At 43.7% G+C, this 24219-nt stretch overlaps 1 protein-coding gene across 1 annotated transcript in view; it reads left to right on the forward strand.

The window, feature by feature from the left end:
• The first annotated feature begins 816 nt into the window (after positions 1–816).
• The window catches only part of WWC2 (WW and C2 domain containing 2), a 137774-nt gene continuing 114371 nt past the window's right edge, over positions 817–24219 (forward strand). Inside the window, exon 1 of the mRNA XM_066631782.1 lies at positions 817–1158. Coding sequence (XP_066487879.1) covers positions 1028–1158 — 131 coding nt within the window. The 5' untranslated portion in view covers positions 817–1027. The remainder of the gene's footprint in view (positions 1159–24219) is intronic.

The raw sequence follows: 24219 nt of genomic DNA on the forward strand, positions 1-24219 counted from the left end.
AAAGGAGGATATTTAAGTTCTCTTGCAGGACATGAGGCTTAAAAAAAGGACATGCCCTGGAAAAAAGAGGATGGCTACAATCCTATCCTGGGAGTAAGCCCCATTGACTATAATGGGACGCTTCTGAGTAGACATGCATAGGAATGGGCTCTAAGGCTGCCATCCTATCCACACTTCCTGGGAGTAAGCCCCATTGACTATCATGGGACTTACTTCTGAGTAGACATGCATAGGATTGGGTTGCCTACTCGCAGGGAAAAGTTCTTTTGTAGTTCCTTTGCAGAATGTGACGCTAAAAGAGGGCCTGTCCTAGAGAAAAAAGAGGATGGCTTCTACCCTATCCACACTTTCCTGAGAGTAAGCCCCACTGACTCTAATGGGACTTACTTCTGAGTAGACATGCATACGCTTGGGCTAGTTGTCTGGTCACCCTGTGAGCACCCCAATACAGTGCATTCCATAATCAGGCATTCTAATACAGACCTGCCTGTTTCCTCCATTATCCAGCTGGGTACCCCTAAAGGTACCCGGGGGGGGGTACACGTACCCCGGGGGTGGGAGCAACTGTGGTCAGAGCTTGCCTTCTTTCCTGCTCCCCGCAGCGGCAGAGAGAGGGTTAAGGCTCAGGAATGTCCCCGGGAGGAATGTGCATTCAGATGAGATGGATGCTAATCTCATGCTAATGAGCGCTGCTTCTGCTGCCACTGTTGCCGCCGCCGCCGCCGCCGTTCAGGGACTCAGCCGGGCTCCCCCCCCCCCCCCCAAGGATCGGAACCCAGACAGCGCCCCTGGCTCAGCCTGGACCTGGCTCATCGGAACTGGGGCAGCAGAAGGCGGAGGCTGCCGCCCAGCCATGGTGGACTGAAACTCCGGAGAGTTTGGAAGCCTCTGCCTCCCTCCAGCCGCCCAGGGCTCCGGGAGGGGCGGTGGGGAGCCCGGGGAAGGGCTGCTCTTTCTTTCCTTCCCGCGTCCTCTCTTCCTTTCTTGCTTTCCGTCCCTATGGAGCAGCCGCTCCCCGCCCTGGACCATGCCTAGGAAAGTGGGGAATGGGCAGCTCCCCTTACCCGAAGGCTGGGAGGAGGCCAGGGACTACGATGGGAAGGTCTTCTACATCGACCACAACACCAAGCAGACCAGCTGGATCGACCCCAGGGACAGGTGGGTGCAGCTAAGGGGGGGAGGAGGCACTGGCCAGCAGCCCCCACACTTGTCCCAACTTTGGGGAAGAGTTACACTCCGCCTTCGCCTTCCCCCCCCCACCCAGGGGCGCAGGGGAGGGTCCCATACAGTTATATAATCTGGAAGGAATCAAGGGGATTCCTTGGTCCCCTCTTAATCAAGAGGATTCCTTGGTTCCCTCCTTAATCCTTCCCCCCAATCAAGGGGATTCCTTGATCCCCCCCTTAATTATGAAAGACTGTGAGGTTATTTGAAAGTACAAGTTTGTGTTATGTCTTCCTGGCATGTGTTGTCTGGCCAGGAGAGAGAGAGAGAGCGTGTGTGTGTATTGGAGACAGAGTGAAAGTGACTCTTGGGGCTGGGAAGGGAAAAGGAGATCTCAGAAGAAAGGAGGCAACTCTGGGAATGCATGTCCCTTGTGACCCTCCCTGAGCACTGAGCACAATCCTGCCCATTTTCCTCCTGGATTTTTTTTTTCTCTTCTCAAGAGGAGACTTGGTGTTGCCTCCATGGCTTGATGATCCCGTTAGAACCAAAGCAAGCAGAGATTCTCTGTGCTGAAAAGACCCTGTGTGGCATACAACTTTGCTCATGTTTTGAGCTGGCTTGGTGGTTGGTTTAAAGCAGTGGTTCCCAACTTTTTTTTCCCACTTGCATACCCCTTGGCAGTTCATTTTCCCTAAACCATACCCCTCATATTAGTAAAATGTTTGTAATTAACATAGTCGCTGTATTTCAACTTTATATGTTTTCAAGTACTGATCTATATCTGATAATACACAATTTAATGACCAAAAGCTAGCAGTTGGTAGGGCTTTTGCATCCAATTAGCTGCTTTCCTCCCTGCCTTGCTGACCCCACAGGGTATTCTAACACAGACCTGTCTTTTCCCACCATTATTCAATTCTTTTGCAAGTACCCCTAAAGGTCCTGGCAAGTACCCCTGGGGGTATATGAACCCCAGGTTGGGAACCACTGGTTAAAACCATTTTTGTCTAATGTTGCATATACGCAACAGGGATCAAATGTATGCACCTGTGGGCTGGACAGAAACGGGATAAAGAATTCCTTTTGCCTAATAAAAAATAATATAGATGTCAGATCATTGTGGATTTCTGTAGCTTTGCTTAAAAGTGTTTGTAAAGTTGGTATTCTTAGGACACCTTGTCTCTTTTAAAAATCTCTAGAGGAAAAATGTGCCCAAATCTGGGTGCTGTGGGTATATAGTGGAGAAACTTTAATTGTAACATATTTGACATTACTTACTTTCTGAAAGGTTTTCCCATGAATGGGCTAGTGTAGCAAAGGGGGGGGAGGGGAGGCTAGGCAGTTGCTCAGTCTGTATTTGTTGTTCATATCTTATTAGGTCGAATTTATCTTTATTTGGAAATCCTGGATATAAAAAACACTGCTTTACATAGAGCTGCAGATTTTTCCAAAGGGCTCCTCTCCAAGTCTTGTGAGGAAGTTGGGGCTGGGAAGTCTCCACAGGCCTCATGCCTGAGGTATTAGAGTAGGCCTCACTACTGTTCCTTATCCGGCTCCCCCCACCCACTTTTAGGATGTTCCCTAAAATTTCCAGTCTTTCTAAATTCAAACTAAATATTTAAAAAGGAGAGACGCCTGGACCAGTTTCACCATGCCAATATGTCATAACTAATGATTTCTTTTGGAGAGGCTGGAGTTTCTGTTTAATCAGATACATTGTAAGTGAGTAATATTGGGGGTCAACCACTAAGAGAGAGAACTTTTCCTCTAGTACGGTGTATAGTTTTTGTGAACAGTTTCCCTCTGTTACTCTTGCAGGCTTTAGTGTTGTCGGTTCTTATTAAGCCCTTTGAAATCCAGTTATCTCAAACTAATGAGAGGCATTATAAATTTATGGCACAAGCCATGCTGCATTATTAAAGAAGGTCTTGGCTTATATTTCCTGCCTGAAAAAGGTAGCTGCAACTTGTCCTACTGGTGTCAGAGCCCTGGTGCTTGCTTGCATGCTGGAAGTTGGTTGCACCGTGCAGTGTCAGAGCTGCTTCACTGCCAAGCGTGTTAACTGGAATGTAATTGTATCTAAACTCTTGGTGCAGTGTAATGTTTTTGTTTGACTTTTTTTGCATACTTTGAAATACTTCTTAAATGCAATGTAAATGTTAAGGGCTTTGCAGGATAGGGTACTTGTATTCAGTTATGAGTATGTTTAGCAATTTTTGATAACTAAGATGATGAATTTTGGAAAATTTTTCAGTGTATTTTACACTCTGAATTGTGTTTGCAAAATAGTTTAAAGAGAGGGTAGTGCATGAGTACAGAAACTAAAACCATGATAGAGGATATCCAGGTTGTTGTATATCCAGGTTGATTGCTTTTGTTTTGCATTGTTAACAAATCAGGATTCAGTTATGTTGATTTGTTCTCTCAAAATGTGGCAAGATTTCATTCTATGCCTGTTTTTTCTACTCTCCTACTTTGCAGACACAACTTTACAGTTTCTCCTAAATGAGCAGCAATTTGTATCTCTTATCACCTGAAGCTTGGCGCAACTACTGTCTTTCAGTTTTCATTAATTTTCTAATTCCTGCAGTGAGGGAAGACTTCAGACACTTTTCAGCCCTGAGCTTGACTGTATTTTCTTAAGAGCTAATGAACTGAAGTCCTTGTTAAACAGTGTAGGAGACAGTGTTTGGAGTAACTCCATTAATGCTTGTCAATCTTGTTACTCACTGTTACAAAACAAACAGAAAGAGGTATGTTGCTCTTGGTACTTGAGATAATCCATAACTAATGTATGGGGCTTGGCTATGAGACAGAACCATATGGAAAAAGGGGAGAAAGCAGATAATGTGTGCCCTATTATTTAAGTTCAAACTATATCCAGGTGTTGACCCTTATTCTCACACTATGCATCATCTGTAGCACTCACCGCTTGATCTTGCTTTGGTTTACTTGCGATTACAGATCCTTGTATTCAGTGCGCGGTTTACACCCCAGAAAACGTGCATAGGATTGCAGGCATAATTCCATCTCTACCAGTGGAAGTTCCTTAAAACTAAGCACAGGCAGCCTGCATTATCTGCAGGTTTAGTAACCGCAGATTTCTTCATCCATGTGTCCCTGAACCCTGATCTCACCTCTGGTGGTTCTTCCGAAGCCTACAGAGGCCTCATGCATCCACCTGTGGCCTCTACAGGCCTCAGAAAGCCACCTGAACCCATTTAAAAGTGACCCTTGGTTTTCAGCTAAAACTGAAAGTTGCCTTTAAATGGTTCTGGGCTTTATTCTGAAGCCCACAGGCCGTGGGTGGACATGTGTGGCCTTTGCGGGCTTCAGAAGAGCCTCTGGACCTGACTGGAGCTGAGCTCAGGTTCAGGGGCGGGGCCCGAAAACCGCTGGTTTTGAATACCCATGGTTTCCTTATCTGCAGGGGTTCTGGGAACGGAACTCCCACGGATACTGAGGGCTGCCTGTATACTTCAAAGTACAGTTGTGTAGTCTGCCTTTATGACCCGTTGTACTTATACAACTGCTTGTAGAATCTAATACAAGGTCCCAGCATTACAACACAAGAATGAGGGACGCAGCCGTAGTGCAGTGGTAGAGAGTCACCTCTCCTGGCTTAAAGTCTGAGTTGATCCCTAACGTCTCCATGCTAAAAGGACTTGAGGTAGCACAGCTTGATATGAGACTTGTTCCAATCCCAGTAAGCGGAAAATCTGCAGGGGAGCATGATGGGAGGGGTGGCAATACTGCAAATAACTCACAGGTTATTTTTTTTAGTTGAAACAGAAGAGTTTCAGAAACAGAAGTAAGTTAGACTGGGATGAAAATACATGTGGGGAATTTTCATCCTCTCTGAACATCCCCCTTGCAGAGCATTCCTTGTAATGGACCCTCTTCCTGCATTTCTCATCATCTCTGTAAAATTGGATTTAGGACCACATCTTTACTAAGATAATGTCTAGTCTTGGCCCTGAGACTTTAGCTACTTCCAGTCAGGCAGTACTGGGCAATAATATAATACTGAGCCAAAGATGGACCAATTGTCTAACTTGGTAAGTAAGGGAACAATTTTGTAACATCAGCATATCCTAATATCAGGAATCCAAGCTGTGTCCTTCACTAGTTCAGCAGCTGAACCCTCTGTTGTTACAAAGCTATGGTTCCGTTTGCAGAATTCTGGCACCTCTCTGCTACTGTAACTTCTTTTTAAGTACAGGTCCAGCCTATTTATACATGGATTTGACTCAACAGGAATGGCCCCTGCAAATGAGAAGGAATGGGCTGATCCCTGGAGAAGGGGAAAAATGCACCCCTTTAAAATCAGTTTTAAAAACTGAACAGTCCTTTAACAACAGCCTCCTTAATGAGAGAGAGGGGGGGGCAGCAGGCTAACAATCAATCAATCCTTCTCTCTCCAGCAGACCCCTCCTTTCCCCCTGAGCAAGTGAAAGAAAGGTGATTACTTTGCATTGGTGAAGGAAGGGGTAGGAGTGAAGCCTTTCTAAGTGCTTTGAGAGAGACTGATTGTTGGATTGTCTCTTAATGACTCTATCTTAACATCCCGAAGGTCAGCAAGGCTCTTTTAAATCACCGGAGCAAAGAAACTTTGTTTTTTAAATTGATTTGCTATAGTGTGATTTTTTTTTTGCGCCATCCACCTGAGTGCTTGAAACAGAACCCACATGAATAATTAGTCTCAACCTGTAATGAGTTCTAAAGAGTTAAACTTGAAGACTCTGGCCTAGCATAGGATGCAACTACAGTTGCTGCAGCAGCATAAACCTCTGTCAGTGCACTGTAAGTCAAAGCAGGATATTAGGATCGGGTTGCCTGAAGTTGGTCTCCATATCACATTGAGCTTACCCATATCTCAGGCCTAGTTCAGTGGTGATTCCCAATATGTGCATCATGGGAAGTTTGCCGCTCAGCAGCAAGACTGAGACGCAAGCCTAAAAATAGCGGCAGGAAGCTTGGCACAGTGGGTAGAGCTGCTGCGTGAAAAACCGTGCACTTGAAAAAGCCCTCCTGCTTGCCCAGGCTTGCTTACCCCTATTTGGAAAGTGATACTGAACCACACATACATGTTTACTCATGAGTAAGCAACAGTACCTTGACTCCTATTGAAGGCCAGGTGAAGGGGAATGCATGGCCACCAGAATGATCCTGATCCAATGAGTGTGGAACTCAACAAATGCTTCAGAAGGTGCCCCCCCCCACTATAGTAAAAAGGATAACAGAGGCTTGAGCTGGTATGGTGAACCTTTTTTTTCAGTTTCATAAAGTTAGATGGGTCCCAATTGAGTGTCAGTTATAAAAAGTGGGTCCCAGTGCTAAGTGCTTCAAAACTTGGACAAAAATCAAACATTGGCAGTGAATTCAAAAGTACATGAGGTTTATCCTGTAGAAATACAGTGGCTAGAGCAGTGTCATCCTGTCCCCATCCCCCATACAGAATAATTACAATGGAGGTAGTCATGTTTTCTAACCTCGCGCTTGCAGGAAAGATTGATAATTTTGCCAACATGCTAGAAGGTGAAAAACAAACGTGACCTTAGCATGCTAGGAGAGGAAAAAAGCTCTCTAGCGCTCCTAGTGCTAGAAGCTGAAAAACGCAACCCAAACCATGCATGCATGTTTACTTCCATGTAGGTGACCATGCCTTGGCTCTTCTCAAAGGCTAAGTGAAGGGGAATGCAAGGCCACCAGAGTGGTCCTGATCCGATGAATGTGGAGCTAAACAAATGCTCCAGAAGGCAGTCCCCCCCCAGTAGTAAAAAGGATAAAAACGGAGGGTTGACGAGCTGGAAAGCAGGGATGGGCACTTGGCATGAATCTTCCCAAAGCATGTTTTTAGATGACTCGAGTTGACTCAAGTTGTGGACATCGCTGACCCTGACTCGATTTGCGATACAGGGCCTGTGACTCTAAAAACAAGTCGGGACTTGAAATAAGAACATAAGAAGAGCCCCACTGGATCAGGCAAAAGGACCATCTAGTCCAGCTTCCTGTATCACAATGGTCCACCAGATGCCTCAGGGAGCACACAAGACAACAAAAGACCTGTATCCTGGTATCCTCCCTTGCATCTAGCATTCTGAGGTAGCCTACTTCTAAAATCAGGAGGTTGCACATACCTAACCTGCAGAAATTTGTTCAATCCCCTTTTAAAGGCACCCAGGCCAGATGCCATCACCACATCCTGTGGCAGGGAGTTCCACAGACTAATCACATGCTGGGTAAAGAAATATTTTCTTTTGTCCGTCCTAACTGCCAGCCCTCAATTTTAGTGGATGTTCCCTAGTTCTGTGTTGTGTGAGAGGGAAAAGAGCATCCCTCTATCACTATCCATCCCCTGCATAATTTCGTATGTCTCAATTATGTCCTCCCTCAGGTGTCTTTTTTCTTGACTAAAGAGCCCCAAACGCTGTACCCTTTCCTTGTAAGGTGGTGCCCCAGCCCAGTAATCATATTTGTCACTCTCTTCTGCACCTTTTTCACTTTCGCTATACCCTTTTTGAGATGTGGTGACCAGAACTGGATGCAATACTCCAGGTTTGGCCTTACCATTCATTTGTACATTGGTATAATATTAGCCGTTTTATTGTTAATACTTTTCTAATGATCCCAAGCATGGAATTAACCTTCTTCACTGCTGCCACACATTGGGTAGACACTCTCATTGAGCTACCCACCAGCACCCCATGATCTCTCTCCTGATCTGTCCTAGACAGCTCAGAACCCATTAGCCTATATGTGAAGTTTTGATTTTTTTGCCCCAATATGCATTACTTTACACCAGGGGTGCCCAAACCCTGGCCCTGGGGCCACTTGCAGCCCTAAAGGCCTCTCAATGCAGCCCTCAGAGAGCTCCCAGTCTCCAATGAGCCTCTGGCCCTCCGGTGATTTGTTGGAGCCCACACTGGCCAGTTGCAACTGCTCTCAGCGTGAGGGCAACTGTTTGACCTCTCACATGAGTTGTGGGATGAGGGCTCCCTCCACTGCTTGCTGTTTCACATCTGTGATGCAGTAGCAGCAGAAAAGGAAAGGCCAGCCTTGCTTTGTGCAAGGCCTTTTATAGGCCTTGAGCTATTGCAAGACCTTCATTCATTCATATAAGTTCATCTTTACATAAATGAATATATTAAATGTATGTAAATTTATTCAAATTTGAAATGTAAATTAATTCTTTTTTTCCCCTGGCCCTATCCCCCCAGACACAGTGTCAGAGAGAAGATGTGGCCCTCTTGCCAAAAACTTTGGACACCCCTGCTTTACACTTATGCAAGTGTTAAGCACATCTGCCATTTTGCGGTCCATTTTCCCAGTTTGGAGAGATCCTTCTGGAGCTCCTCACGACCCCTTCTGGTCTTAACCACTCAGAAAAGTTTAGTGTTGTATGAAAACTTGGCTGCCTTGCAGCTTAACTCTGTCTCCAGGACATTTATGAACAGGTTGAAAAGTCCCAGTCCCAGTAAAACTGCCCATTGACACCCACTGTCTGTTTCCTGGTCCTCAACCTGTTCATAATCCATGAGGACCTGCCCTCTTCTTTCCTGACTGTGGAGTTTTCTCAGCAGCCTTCAATGAGGGACCAAGTGAAAATCCAGATATGTTTTGTCAACCAATCCCTATCAGTGACTGAATGGCTCAAGTCCGTGTGTGTGTGTGTGTGTGTGTGTGTGTGTGTGTGTGTGAGAGAGAGAGAGAGAGAGAGAGAGAGAGAGAGAGAGATTTAGTGTGCGTGTGAGTTCTTGTTGTTTACTTTTTTATCTTTGACACTTCTGCATCACACTGAAATACCTTGTGGGTGATCCTGAAGATGGCATTTAGAAGAATGGCAGCAGCAAGATAGGTTGGTTCCAGGAGGTGGGGGATGGGTAAGGTTGAGTGTCGGAGGAAGACTTAAGGGTCTTTTCTCCAAATGACTTATGACTCAAGTCGAAAGACTCAAAATTTTTCATGAATTGAGTTACTATGGTTGTGTGTTACAACTGACTGAGTTGAGTCAAGTCACAGGGTCACTGACTTGGGACTCAGGCTCATGGATTTGAGCACATCCCTGCTGGTAAAGTGAAACTTTCTGTTTTAGTCTTGTAAAACTAGGTGGGTCCTGATAGTGTGTCATTTTAAAAAGGGGGTCCAAGTGCTAAAAAGTTTGGGAACCACTAGTTTAGGGTGTCAGACTAATACTGAGGAGAAGCAGTCATGAAGCTGACTAGGTAACTGTGGACTTGCGTCCTCTCTCAGCTACCTCACAGGACTGTTGTGAGGATAAGCAGAGGAAAGAACCTTGTATGCCACCTTGAGTTCCTTGGTGTTAGGGCAGGATAGAAATACAACACAGAATTTCTAGATATCATTTGGCTCTTAACATATCTCTGAATGGTATATTAAACAGTGTTTTATTATCTCAAATTATTCATTTCTAATCCTACAACTGTTGATTCTCCTACCTGTATGTTTTAATGCCTGTTACATCCCCACTATTCTTTTCCTTTGTGTATATGACATAATGTGAGGGCACTTTCTGTAGCCCACAATGCATACATACTTGTTTTACTCCTCCACAAAATTTTAAATAGAATGAATGTACATGGTTATAATTGCAGGGTTAAGTGTTATTGCACTAGAGATATTATTAGGTAGCATGATATTTAAAAAAAATATTGCTTTTGCTGCATAGTAAGACTTCTGTGTGTAGTAATGTGCGATTCCTTTATGATGAAAATATAGGACAAGATCCAGCCAAGTTAAGCCTCACTGAGTTCAATAATGGAGTTCAGCACTCACTTAATCTGTCTTATTGAAATCAATAGAACTTCAAAGTGTTTAATTTGTGCCCGTATTTAAAGATTTTTCCCCATGAATTTAAATAAATTACCTTTTGATGTAGTTGTTTTTGCACATCCTAAATAGTGACAGTGTAATGCCTGAGGGTAGCTTATTTCATGGTAATATTTGCCTGTCTAATGACACAGTATTCCAAAAAGAGAAAGAAAAGGAACTTTGGGCAGCTTTAAAAAGAGGACATTGTGGACTGTTGGAGAAGACCTGGAAAGATAAGTCTGTTGGAGCTAGAGAAAAAATTAAAGCTGACAAGTGAAGGAAAAGCAAGAAAGGCAGGACATAGACAATTTTCAAAATAGGAACAATTAGCTGACCAATGGAAAGGTGATCATGCTGCAAAAAACTGAATTAATAAAAGACAACATTGCTGAATGGGGGAGCTTTTCTGGTAGGGCTTAAATGGAAATGGAGAAAATGGAGAAGGCTTAAATGAGAACACTCGGAGCTGTACATTCCAATATATGAAAGTTTGCTGTTTTCCATGCACTCAAGTGCAACCAGAGGTATATTTGCTTTTGTGTGATGGCCACTGGCACCCATTGGGCAGTGTACGTGCCATTGGTTGATAAGACCCTATTACTCCACTGTTGTGCCTATACGCATTTGAAGTGTGTGTGTTGTCATATATAAACATTATTAACTATCTACAATCCACTTCACCATGTAGTCTTCTAAAGGGCTTAGGGATTACCCACTTCATTATGTAGCCCTTTAAAAGGAGAAAAATAGTACAAGACTACCCTTTCCTCTGTACCAATGTAGGTGATTTTCTTTAGTCTTTTACAAATTACTCAGACTTAGTATTTTGACTTCTCTAGCATGAGCTCTTAAGAGAACAAACAGCCATGACTGGTTGATTCAGACTTATCAAACCAAAAGCTTAAAGGTGCAAAGCAGCTCATCATCGTCCCCTTGAGACATTTATGGAAAGTTCTCCCTGTGTCTAGTGGACTTAGGTTCTCAGGCCTTCTTAGCAGATGTTGCCCCACTCCAAGGACTCTTGGGAGGGGTGTAAAACATAAGGCCCGCAGGCTGGATGCAGCTACCAGAAGCTTTTTATCCTGCTATTTATTTAAAACAGTCTATTTTAAAATGTGTGTGCAAACTTGAAGACTAGAAACGTCATACGTGTACTTTCTCAGTCTTATAATAGGAATTTGCATGCTGTGCAAAAACACTTATGGTGCAATCCTAACGTGCCCTTGGGCCAATGTAAGTCCCTTGCATCAGCCTGGAACTGTTGCAAATGTGCCATGAGGCACGTTTGCTCTGACTTTGGAGTTGTGGAGGCCAGTGCAAGGATGCACACTGGCTTTCCTGCACCAACGTGGGCTCCAGATCCAGTAAGTTTGCGCTGGCCTTTCCAGGCTGGCACAGGGCTGGGGGGGGGCATGGGGAGGGCGGGAAGGAGGTGAGGCGTTTTGGGGCAGGGTGGGCGGTAGGGCCAGGATCTTTCACTTTTGCTGGATCCTTTCCCTGTTCCCAGGCAGCCCAGGGCAGCTCCAGGCTGCTCGGATTTGTGCCACCTCTTTAGGTGGTGCAGATTTGAGTAGTTCCATTGGAGTTGCTGCAGCTCGACATAGTGTAAGGGGAATTATTTCCCCTTGCCTCAGGCTAAGCTACAGCCAGCCCTAAACTGCGCTGGATACAATGCAGGCCTGCTGGCCTGCCTGTTCCAGCACAAGTTAGGTTTGCGCTTCCAGTTAGTTTGTATATCATGTCACGGGGTGGGGCAAGTCCCTTTCCCTTTAAGATGGTTTAGGCTGGGTGTTGGTTAACCAGGTGTAGGGTATTGATAACTTAAAGAATAAAACCTGGGCTTGGGTGCCTTAAAAGAGAGAGCAGGGGGAAGGGAGCTTACAGCTATTATATTGGAAGCAATACTGAGACTTGTAAGATGGTAGTTTTAGCCTCTTTTTAGGTAGGGTCTTTCTTGTTTTTAAAGCTATTGTGTTGCATGTAGCTATGTTTTTATGGAGCAATTGAAGCTCCCTTAAAGCTTTAATAAAAATCTTTTATTTAAAACATTGGGTGCAGTGATTGACCAGGGGCATGTATGATAATGGGACCTGGGGCTTGGAGTAAGCAAAAATGAATAAGCATTGCTCTTGAGGGTGGTGGAGGAGGGTTGAGTCCTGGCTGGTTTGGGGGTCTCCCTTGGTCCTTCCCTACCTCAGGGGTGATGTTTGTTACATATCACACACCTTGGTTTAGGGAATAGTCAGTTTAATTTTCTTCCATTCAGTGAGTCAAGATGTCTCTTTTTTTTCAAGTGGAACTTGTCAATGAATGGTGTGGAAGGGTAACTTCTTACAACTAACAGCAGTATTTGCAACACAATTTCTTAGTGTAGAATAAAGACTGAATTAGTTTTAGAACTAATGGTAACTATAGAACACAGTCTGGGAGAGGGAGTGTACTGTATTTTTCACTTGAGATATGTGTGGTATGAAACTTCCTTGTTGAAAGCAAACATGCCATTTAGTGTGGTCATCCATCTTTGTTAAAGAGGAGATCCATAATTCTGTGGAACAGTGTACATTATTTACTAGGGTTTAATTAGTTCACATTAAAGAGATTTTACATTTCAAATTGCATGTGCGCTTAATGCTAAATAGCTTTTCACATGATTGAAAACCTCTAGTATAGCAGTTTTCAATTTTTTTTCAACTCATGACACACTGACAAGGTGCTAAAATTGTCAAGGCGCAGCATCAGTTTTTAAAAAATTGAAAAGGTACACTATGCTGCTGGTGGGGGGCTCACATTCCCCAATGGTCCTACTAATAAATCACCACCCCCAAACTCCCAGGGCATAGCTTTGGCTCATTTGCATCACACCAGTGTGCTGTGTCACAGTGGCTGAAAATCGCTGCTCTAGTATGTTCAGTTCAACTACCTTCTGTAAAAATGGTTTTAAAGTGAATTCTTGATGTGTCTAGCCCTTGATAATGATATTACCTATACTTACCATTTTTATAGTGCTGTCTGAGTGTGCAAAGCACTTTACATGTATTAATTTGATTGAAGCTATATAAAAAACTTGTAAGGTAAGTAGTATTCTCATATTTCAGCTGGAGAGCTGAGAGGGAGTAGCTTGCTTCAAGCTACCCCCTGTGTTGATGATAGAAACAAGGTTCGAAGCAGAAGTCACTTGCAGATCAGTTTCTTAACCACTATTCTACGCCAGCTCTTGGTGCTGTGAAGATGGGCTTGAAATTGTGTTGATCAATGCCTGTTTTCATATCAAGACAGACTTAACGGTAAATTTAGCAGGACATGAAGCTGCCATGACTTGCATAGTTCCTTGCTCTTCCCTATGAATAAATTGGGTAAATAAATTGGGTAAATAAACTGGGTAGTAAATGTGTTCATTATGCAATTTTGCATGCAAGTGAAAATTCAAATTTCAGTGGCTGAAAATATTAGAATATTTAGAAGAATTTTGATAGTTTAGTATAGAGTACTTATAGCACTGTAATTAAACTAGATTATTGAACTATGCCTAATTTGGAAGTGATTCCTTTGATTTTTGTTTCAGATCATTTTATAGTAGCAGCGGTGCCCAAACTTGTGACCGATCTGAATGCGATCCCCATCCAGACTGCAGCTTTCCGTTCTGCTGCTGCAAGGCTCATCTCTCTGGTAGACCTGGCCACCAGGATGCTCTGGGCAGTTGCATCTATTGCCCGGCATCCCAGAAGACTATGACAGGATGTCTGGGCAGAAGTGACTGCCCAAAGCATCCTGGTGGCCAGGTCTACCAGAAAGATGAGCTACGTGGGAGTGGAATGGAAAGGTCCGCTCACCAGGTGGATGGATCCGTCCGGACCCCAGATCTGGCCCCCAGGCAGGTGTTCAAGTGGCCCTGCTATAAGGGTTTGTACTTTTTTGTCCCCTTCCCATTGGTTTTTCTGTCCTCTTCCCACTTTAGGCTTGGTTACATGCTTGTTTAGGCACAAACACTAGTTTGCACCTAATTTGTTTTAATGATCAGGGGTTCAGTGTGAAGGGTGTTTGTGTTAGAAAAAGAGACCCTGGATAATGATGGGCTATTTTTTCATATTGACTTGAGCAACCTGATGATAACGGGGTTCTTACCTTTGGTTTGTCAGATTGGAAGAACTTGACAATTCGCTACTAACACGTAGTTACTGAAGAAGACTCAGTGTAATGGGTAAAGACAGGGATAGCAAGCACATCCTTAGACTTCCTTCCACTCTGAGTATGATTGAGGAGAAGCTGTTGATTTTAAAAACCATATATTAAGTTTTGGTACTCCTCCTAATCATGAAATTAGTTCATAGCTGATAAAGTACTTAAATGGCTTGTTTCAGAAGTCTCCAATGCAATTGCCTTCTAATGATGGTGTATGGAAGGGGTCTGAACAGTTGTATTACTAGCAAAATTATCACTGTGCGTTGTAGAGTAACCATAGAATGGGGAACAACTTTCTACCCTCCTGCTTTGGGATTGCTGGGGTGTACCTAATACTTAATATTCCCACACTTGTTAGTGTGAATAAAGGAATGGTGTGGAGATTAATAATCATCTGACAGGTTTTGTAAAACATTCCTAAAATAGTATTCAAATGATCACAGACTTTATGGCGTACAACAAACAAAAGTGAAGTATTAACCCTTTTAAGTTAGGTTTTTGTGGTTTATTGATGTGGCGATGGAGACAATCCTTGGTGTTCATATAGCAAATGGATGTTTAACGTTATTCTAATAGTTGCTAGTTTAGTGCATGGCCAATTTCTTCTATCCAAACTATACTTTATGATGGCAAATTTGTTGAAAGGCCTGTAGCAGGGTACGGCCAGTGGGTGCAACATCCTACTTAGAGCACTGATTCATCCCACCTGGGAATTTTTTCCCCGAAGACTGGTTTTTAAAAATCTTCCTCCTCCTCCTACCTCTGTGCTTTTGAAGAAGAGGGAGCAGAGGAGGAAGTGCATAGAGGAGATGAAGGCAGTGGCATAGATTGTCCCTTACAAGATGCTCTAGGCCAGGAGTCTCTAAATTCTGGCTTGTAGTGCATCACAATAATAATCTCCAGTGTGGTGTGGCAGTGACGAAGCCTTACCGTTCTGTGCCACTGCCATCATTTTTTTGTGCCCAACATCTGCAGCATTTCCTGCCAGGCAGCTGCTTCCCCTTGGAAATCAGGTTGCAGAACCTTCTGGGGTGATGTGGAGCAGAAGTGGCTGCCCGGCACAAGTTGCTGCAGGTGCAAAAAAAAGGAGACTGGCCTAGAACAGTAAGGCTTCTCCACCTCTGTACCATGCCCAAGATTATTATCATGGTCACTGGATCTGGTCCATGGGCTGGAGTTTGCAGACCCATGCTTTAGGCCACCAGTCACATCTTCTCCAGACACTTAGTCTTCTGTTCCCCTCTGTCTTTAAAATAATGAGAGTGGAAGGGAAATGGGAAGGGGAAGAGAAGGAGGAGCAGGAGTAGTTGGTACAGTGCAGGACTAGGACTATCTAGGGCAGCCTTTGCCAATCTGCTGCCTCCCACCTGAAGCAGTCCTTGAGTTCAGTACCTATGGCAACCATTTCATTATACCTCATTTGTGTGTCGACTCCCCCTCCCCAAATTTTAATGTATCTGTATATTTGGGGTCAAGGTAGTTGTGAGAACAGGAATTCTGTGAGTCTGAATACAGAACGGTCCCAATTGCATAGACCAGAGGTTCCCAAACTGAGGCGTTACGATGCTCCAGCCAGAAGCCTTGTCTCTGCCCCCTTAAGGGGCGGAACGATGGTGAAGGCATGGTTTTCTGGTTTTTGCGAAAACTGGAAGTCCTTGCCAGAAGGCTCTGTCTGGCATTATGAGTCGCAGGAAGACAATGTGTGACCTTGCTGCAACTCAGAAGACCTTCTGGACGAAACTTTCGGTTATGTCTGTGAGGTCCTCTGTGGGTCTTTAGACACAGGTTCAGAATCCATGGTGGGTCAAATCCACAGGCTCCAAATCCACAGATAAAGAAGACCCACTATACTGTATTTCCAAACTGGCATTTGGTGAAGTAGCATGAATGCAGGAGCTGGAGAACATTTGCAGGGGGCATCTGTGCAGACAGGAAGGGTTTGCTCCTTGACCACCAATTCTTAACTGAAAATGCTTTTGTAAGCTTTTATTCCACTGGCTGAACTCGCTTCCCATTTTGCAGCCTTGCTGGGTTGAAAATATCTTAAAATATTCTTACATACTAAGCTGAGGGAGCAATCCTAACCAACTTTTCAGCACTGACATAGCTGTGCCAATGGGGCATGCACTGCATCCTACAGTGGGGAGGCAGTCAAGGAGGCCTCCTCAAGATAAGGGCATATTTGTTACCTGACCTTGGGACTGCATTACAGCTTGGTCAGTACTGGAATGTTGGATTGCACCCTGAGGGGCATAGGCAATCTCTTTCTACCAGCCATCTGTTGTACAAATGACATAAGAACAGCCCCACTGGATCAGGCCATAGGCCCATCTAGTCCAGCTTCCTGTATCTCACAGCGGCCCACCAAATGCCCCAGGGAGCACACCAGATAACAAGAGACCTGCATCCTGGTGCCCTCCCTTGCATTGGCATTCTGACATAGCCCATTTCTAAAATCAGGAGGTTGCACATGCACATCATGGCTTGTAACCCGTAATGGATTTTTCCTCCAGAAACACGTCCAATCCCCTTTTAAAGGCATCCAGGCCAGATGCCGTCACCACATCCTGCGGCAAGGAGTTCCACAAACCAACCACACGCTGAGTAAAGAAATATTTTCTTTTGTCTGTCCTAACCCGCCCAACACTCAATTTTAGTGGATGTCCCCTGGTTCTGGTGTTATGTGAGAGTGTAAAGAGCATCTCCCTATCCACTCTGTCCATCCCCTGCATAATTTTGTATGCCTCAATCATGTCCCCCCTCAGGCATCTCTTTTCTAGGCTGAAGAGGCCCAAACGCTGTAGCCTTTCCTCATAAGGAAGGTGCCCCAGCCCAGTAATCATCTTAGTCCGGAACCCACATTTATGTTACAGGGTTTGGGAACCCCATGATTAGTTCTTAATGCAGTATGTAGTTTTGCCCTACATCTCATTTGGAAAGTAAAAGTTTATAGAGTGCTCGTCATTTCAGTCTTCAAACAAAATGCAGGTGAAAAGAAGAGCCTGGGGCATGGACTTGAAGCCTTTTGGGGCACACTCCACAGTGTTAGTTTGGAATTAAATGAGCCCTGCCTTTCAGCCTGAACTGATGATACAGTACTTGCTTGGGAAAAGCTTTTGTAACTACAGGCTGGTTGTAAGAGGTGCAGGTATCTCATGTCCTTGTAGAATTTCCTTTCTAAGCCTCTAGTTTTAGATACAAGGAAACTATTCTCAAACCAAACACCATTACACCATTACACCAAACACTAGTTGACCCCTGCTAACTAGTAAGAGACACTTTTTCAAGTGGGTGCTCCTATTTTTAGCAGGGGGAGAGTAACTGGCCCACCTCCCCCCAGCAGTGTCTTTTCTAGTGGCTGTCTGCTGGTGTTCTTTTGCATATTTTTAGATTGTGAGCCCTTTTGGGACAGGGAGCCATTAGTTATTTGATTTTTTTTCTGTAAACCGCTTTGGGAACTTTGTTAAAAAGCGGTATATAAATAGTTGTTGTTGTTGTTGTTGTTGTTATTTTAGCCCTTAATGGGAGAACATGCCAGTCAAACTGGTTAAATGCTAGACTGAAAATCCACCTGAAAGCAAAGGTAAGGTTGATGTTGTTTTTGAAGTACTTGGAATTCTAAGTAACTTTGCTTGTCTTGATTAGTGAATTCTTTTTGTCCTTTGTACTAGGACTCCAGATTTGTGTGCTGCGAATTTGCTATTTTTAATAGTCTTGGGCTTTTTTAATGTTTTTAGAAAAAGAATAGAAATGCTGCTTTAATGTGATTATTCAAAAGATCAGTGATCTGAAGGGATTTTCTTTCTCTGACAGAGGCTTTTAATTTTCTCATGAGTCTTGTAACACTTTCTGAAGGAAAAGATTGATTCAGGTTTTTTAAAGCTCAATGCTTTTTTTTTTTTAAAAAAAGTATAAAATACTCTAGTATTTATGATATGAAGAAATAGTTCTGTGACATTCATTTGTATCTCCTGAGTTCCTGTGATAAATTACAAGTTCAGCATAAATTGACTTCCACACACAGAATTTTACATGCTCCACTTATATGGAATCTGTTTTGAAAGTGGAAAGCCTTTCAGTTGTCTAGTAAGGGACTGATATTATGCAATTTAAAATAACTGATTTAAATGCTAAGGTGCAATGAGTAGCCTAACAGCTTTACCATTTCAAGGGAGCTGTTACCTTAAAATAGGGATGGATGCTCAAGACTCAACTTGAGTTGCAAAAACAACTGGGAACTTGAGTTATCCCAGACTTGCGACTCAGGGCAGTGACTAGGAAAAGGGTCATGACTCATATAGACTAGAGTAATGAAGAGCCATGATTTTTATGCCTCTGACTCAGTTTTGTGTCTCTGTGTGCTTGCTTACTATTTTTTTCATCGCTTCCGTGTTTCCCCAAAAGACCTCATGGGCGATCCAGAAGCCAGCATTCAGACTAGTGTGACCAGCAGACTTTGTGGGAAGAGGGTAGGTTGGTTCTAGGAGGTGAGGCTAGGGTGGGTGGAGGGGAGGAGGGAGGCTTAACAAGGCTAGGGGAAGGAACCAGAGGAAGGTGGGGGCAGCCCGGGTGAGGGGGGCTGTCTTGTCCATCTTGGAAGGAATGGACAATTGATTGGCCAAATGAATGGCCTAATTTTTTTTCTCTGAATGAGGGAGGGGAGAAGGAGGAGACCAATGGTTGGGGGGGGGTTCTTGCAATAGGAACAAATGCTTGGATAGCCCAGGGAGGGGGCAAAGCAGGTAGAGGTTAAATGCTGGTTAAAGCAAATGCCTAAGCATTTGACTCCAACATCCTAGAATGGGGATCCCTGCACTGGAGGAGTAGAACCAAATTTAAAATTATCTACGACATTAATGGTTTGGTCACAAAGACTGAACCAATGAAACTTTGAAACTCCTACCCTCTCTTGGGTAAAAGATAGAATGATAAGGTTGAATGCTGCTTGTTGTAGCCTGCTGGGTTAAAGGGGGGAAATTGGTGGGGGGAGATCAAATGTGTTCACCATGCGTTGATCATGTGCAAGAAAATTGGTGATAGATGATGGATTTCCTTAATCTGCTAAAATGGGATTGGGAGAGCATCCAAAAGTGGAGAATAGATGCATTGTGTTGGGGACCTTGAGTCTTGGGGAGCCAAGTTCCTATGGAAGCCTGAGCAGCCAAGCCAATGGTTCCAAGTCTAAATCCAAAAGGAGTAACTTGACTCGGATCCAAGCAGGCAGTCAGGAAAGTTGCTCAACCCCACAAGAGCAGTCTGAAGTAGAGCTAAGTTGTGATGGAGGATCTGAATGCAAAGGTGGGGTGATTGGTGCACCATAAAGGAGAACAAAGGACTTCCTGGCCTGAATAGCCAGTGTGCAGTTGAAGGCTTTCTTCAGGCTGTGGCAGAGAGAGGGGCTTGATTGGGTGATGAGTTTCTGGAGTGCAGCAAATGTTGCTGCTGCTGGGATCTGCCAGTTTTTCTCGCTGAGGAAAAAAAGGAGTGGTATGTTTGGAGGTGGAACCATAATTGAATTTATTGCATTTCTATCCTGCCTTTTTCTTTTGGAGGGTATGTCTCAGGCACAAGTCTTGTTCACAAGAGATCAGTTTTAACTTCCAGGGGGAAGGAATTGTGATGGCTTTATGAGAGTACATGTGGGCTGTAAACAGGGACCTTGCTATATATCGTTTTCTGGCAAACTCATTTTTCTGAGTTAACCATTTCCTAGGCTGACTGAAGCCATTCTGGATACTATCTGTTGCTGCAACTTAACCTGGCTGACCCCAACTCTCACTTTTGTGGGGTAGGGTGAGAAAAAGGGAAAGAAAAATTCAAGAGCCAGAATCCAAGCAACCAAGCACCTAGCTCCATGCATCCAGAGGGCTTATGTTATGTAACAGAGCCTGTCCGTCCCCGGCCAGATGGAGAGCCAGGGTGATGTAGTGGTTTGGGAGGTGGACTTAGACTTGGAAGATCCAGGTTCAAAACCCCCTTCAGCCACAAAGCTTCCTGGGTCACCTTAGGCCAGTCACTTTCTCTTTACCTCACCTACCTCAAAGGGTTGTTGTGAGGACAAAAGGAGCGGAGCAGCCGTGTACACCACCCTGAGCTCTTTTGAGGAAGGGCACTATAAAAATGTGAAAACTAAATGGCAAACCACTTTTGAAATTGAGGGCTCTTTTAAAAGAACTACAATATAGCATGCAGGGTATGCTGTTAAGTGAAAAGTCCGAAATCTCACCTATGGTAGATCTTTTGGATCATATCCAAGAGTCAAAGGCTGCTAAACGCACACTTGCAGTTGTTTGATTTCCTGAGATCACATTCTCCTCCATCTGCTTCCCCTGTGTTTCACTTCCGGTGCGTATTTTGTTTTTCTCTATTTTTTTTCTTCAGCGTTGAATGTGCGTATAATAAGAAAAGCAGATGTAGAGCTTTTTTATTTTTTAAATAAAGTGTGTTGAGAAGTATCACTTACTTGAGGATAAACTACCAAGAGTCCTAAGGCACCATAAAGACTAACAGATTTCTTGTGATGTAAACTTTTGTGGATTAGAGCCAGCTTCATCAGATGCATGAAGTATGTGCATTTAAAGCAGTAGGCTCTAGGTCAAAAAAGCATGTGCTGTGAGAAATCTGTTAGTCTTTAAAGTGTCACAGAACTCTTGGTTGTTTTTACTGCAGCAGATTAACATGGCTGCCCCTCTGTAGTTTGTTAATGCTGAATGTTCAACAGGGACATTGTAGAAACAACTTAAAAAAATTAGCAAAAAGTACAATGTGTGTAGGAAGTAACCACACTGTACATATGCAGAAGACTTTAATTGCATCAGAATTAGGAGGCAGATTGTAATAGAGGAACAAAAACAAGATTACGTTGTTTTGTATAATTTTTCCAGGATCTGGATGTATGAACCACTGGTACTTGCATACTAATTAGTGTTCTATGTATAAACATGTGATTTATCTGTTAGCTGCTTCCCAAGACAAAAATAATTAAGTTTTGTTTCTTTATTTCAACAACCCCTTTGGTATAGCTGGTGGTTTGAATTTAAATCAAATATTAGTAAAATTACAATAAACCCCTGTAGTTGTCATGCAGATGAGCTTGCACAAATGGAAGTAAAGGAACTTTCAAGGAGCAGTCAAAAGCAGAGAGGTATTTCTTGTTGATGTAAGGCCCTCTCTTTGTATTTTCTTGGTGATGTGGGAGCTGCTGCAGCATTTTGACTACATGTTGTGTCACTAAGGGACCAATCATATTCAATGTTCTAGTATTTTGGGTGTCCAAAGGTGTTGACAATATAAATATGATGTTCATACCTGAACACCACCTCCTACATCCATTTTCAATGTATGAATTGTATCCTAAGTACAGTTAGTCATGACTAATCCCCACTGAAGTAAATGGGTCTTAGTCATGACTTTCTAGACTGAGGAATGCAGTGTTAGGACAATGAGACTCCAGTACTTGGTAGAATTAAGTGGATACTAGCCAGACTGTGCTTCTCCTAAGCTAGGCTGAATGACAGAATGAAATGTGCTTCTCCTAAGCTAGACTTTCTGATGTGAGCAAGGTAAGTGCTTCTGAAACTGTGCACAGGTAGTGAACCTTGTTTTTCATAAAGTTTGACAGAAGAGTTGCTAGTTCCTAGCAGCAAGAGAAGGTCCCACCCCCTGACATTCCTGCCATTTCTCTGCTTAATCTGCATTGGCAGGCAAACCTTACCAAGATCACCCTCCTGTGGAGCACTTCTGAGAAAAATGCCAGCATTTTGAACTTTTTATTGGGCTCAGTTAATTTGTCTGTCAGAATGCCAACTCGAGGCAAGGACTGCTTTATAGTCAGTGAGGAGGGGTTATTTTCCTCTGTTCTGCTTTTCTGCCTGAGATGCATCTCAAGCTTGTTCCCTTATAACTGCTTGGGAAGAATTTAAACAAAAGGTGAGCCCTTGTGTGATGACTGTAGTCCAGTTCAAGCACCTCATATTTACTGGGTAAAATAGGATGTCCCCTGTGAACAGGAACAATACACGAGATTTTCTTGAAACTTTTCTTTCTGCAGGCTGGTAAGATTGCAAGAAAAGAAAAGACCTTTAGTATAATATGACTGAGGGCACCAGCATCCATGAAACACAAGGATGTTAGCATAAAGCAGGACTATTCGAAACTTAGACTTGGAACTTGGAGAAATTTCCTATGGCCAAATCTGCTAAGATGGCTTGTGGTGAATCACTTTGGGCGCAATCCTAACCAGCATTCCAGCACTGACATAGCTGTGCCAATGTGGCTTGCACTTCATGCAGCAGTGGGGAGGCAGTCAAGGGGGCCTCCTCAAAGTAAGGGCATGTTTGTTACCTTACCTTGGGGCTGCATTGTGGCTAGGTCAGTGATGGAAAGCTGGTTAGGATTGCGCCCTATTACAGTAATGGGGTCTCACATCTTCACTTTATCATAGGAATTAAAACAATGTAAATTTAAAACTATGATAACATACCCTAACAAATTTGGCAGGTGTACACTACCTGTCATTGTTCAAGTAACCCTGTAGATGTTCTGCATTTTTGAAGATATCAGCAAACCGTCTTTGTAGTCTCACCAGCACCTTTGCAATATGATAGTTCACTCACGGGTACAGGTAACTTTTCTTTTCTGATGATGCCTAGATCTTGATCTGATAATTCCTTTATCTTATACAGGGGGCCCCACATCCATGGATCCCATATCCTCAGATTCACTTATCTGCACATTGTGTCCAGGTCTTCCCAGTGCACGCACCTCCTCCAGAGGTGAGGGGAGGGGACGTCTGTCCCTGGCCTCTGCCGAACTAAGACTGAGCTCAGAGATTTAAAAAAAGTGACTTCAGGTTTCTCTGTGAAACTGGAAGTGATATTTTTAGTGCCTTATAAGGCATTGGGAGGCCCAGGGAAGCCCTGGAGGGTGGATATGGCTTTGTTCACCTATATCAGCAGATAATATTCAGCGGATAACGTTCACCCATATCTGCTGTTTCAGCCATCTGCGGGGAGCTCTAGAATGAAATCCCTGTGGTTAAGAGGGCACGCCTATATCTTGTATCTAAGCTCTTAATCCATTTCTGTCCAGCCCACAGGTGTACATATTTGATCCCTGTTGCGTATATGCAACGTTGGGCAGAAATGGCTTTAAAAAGACACATCCTTGCAAGGTTAGGAGCATTCCTCTTATTGGTACCCGGTCTCATGGTCTCATGGTAACAGTCTCATGGAGAGTATTCAGCATGTCTGCAGAAGATTTATATTATTTGATTTTTCTCTGTAAACCGCTTTGTGAACTTTAGTTGAAAAGCGGTATATAAATACTGTTAATAATAATGATAATATATGTCAGAATCAGGTTGGTGTTGAATTTACATACTGGGACCTGGCAGGTGCACTTAGAGCATGGCATGAGCTGGATGCAAATCAGCCCAAATTTAGCTTCTACCCTGAAGCTACATTTCCCACTACTATTCTACCCCCCCCCCGCCTGGGGGGGATTCCTTTCTCTAGAATAAATGGGGCTGGTGAAAAGCAGTTTCAGAGGAAAAAGTATGGGCAGTGGAATGATCCAGTTCCCCCTTTCATTCACCCACAGTGGAATTCAATCTTTTCTCCCTGTATATAAATTTGGTATGACACGTTGGATCATGCAACCATAATGTCTGCCTTCATGTTTAAAAACTTGAAGAGTGAGAATTAACGTTACATTTTAACTGTTAGAAACTTTCTTTTAGAAGTTATTTAAAGAGACCAGAAAGAAATGCATGTTGTTTTAAGTTGCTGTTCTTGTTAGCCTGGGAAGGCAGCTCATCTGAGAGAAGGAAAACTCTGATCCTAAACCTCCACTGCCTTGTGGCTACATCCAGTTATGGAAAAGGCTTCAGGAGTCAACCTTGAGCCAAAATCCAGAGCTGGAGTCCCTGAGGCAGTTCATGCCTGAACACAGTCACATTCTGGCAACTCCTGCGATGCTGCTGGAACCAACCCTATTGGCTTCTGCCTTTCCATGGGACTATTTCAGCGACTTGGAGAGGGG

The sequence above is a fragment of the Tiliqua scincoides genome, chromosome 6 (assembly GCF_035046505.1).
Source record: "Tiliqua scincoides isolate rTilSci1 chromosome 6, rTilSci1.hap2, whole genome shotgun sequence".
NCBI lineage: Eukaryota > Metazoa > Chordata > Lepidosauria > Squamata > Scincidae > Tiliqua > Tiliqua scincoides.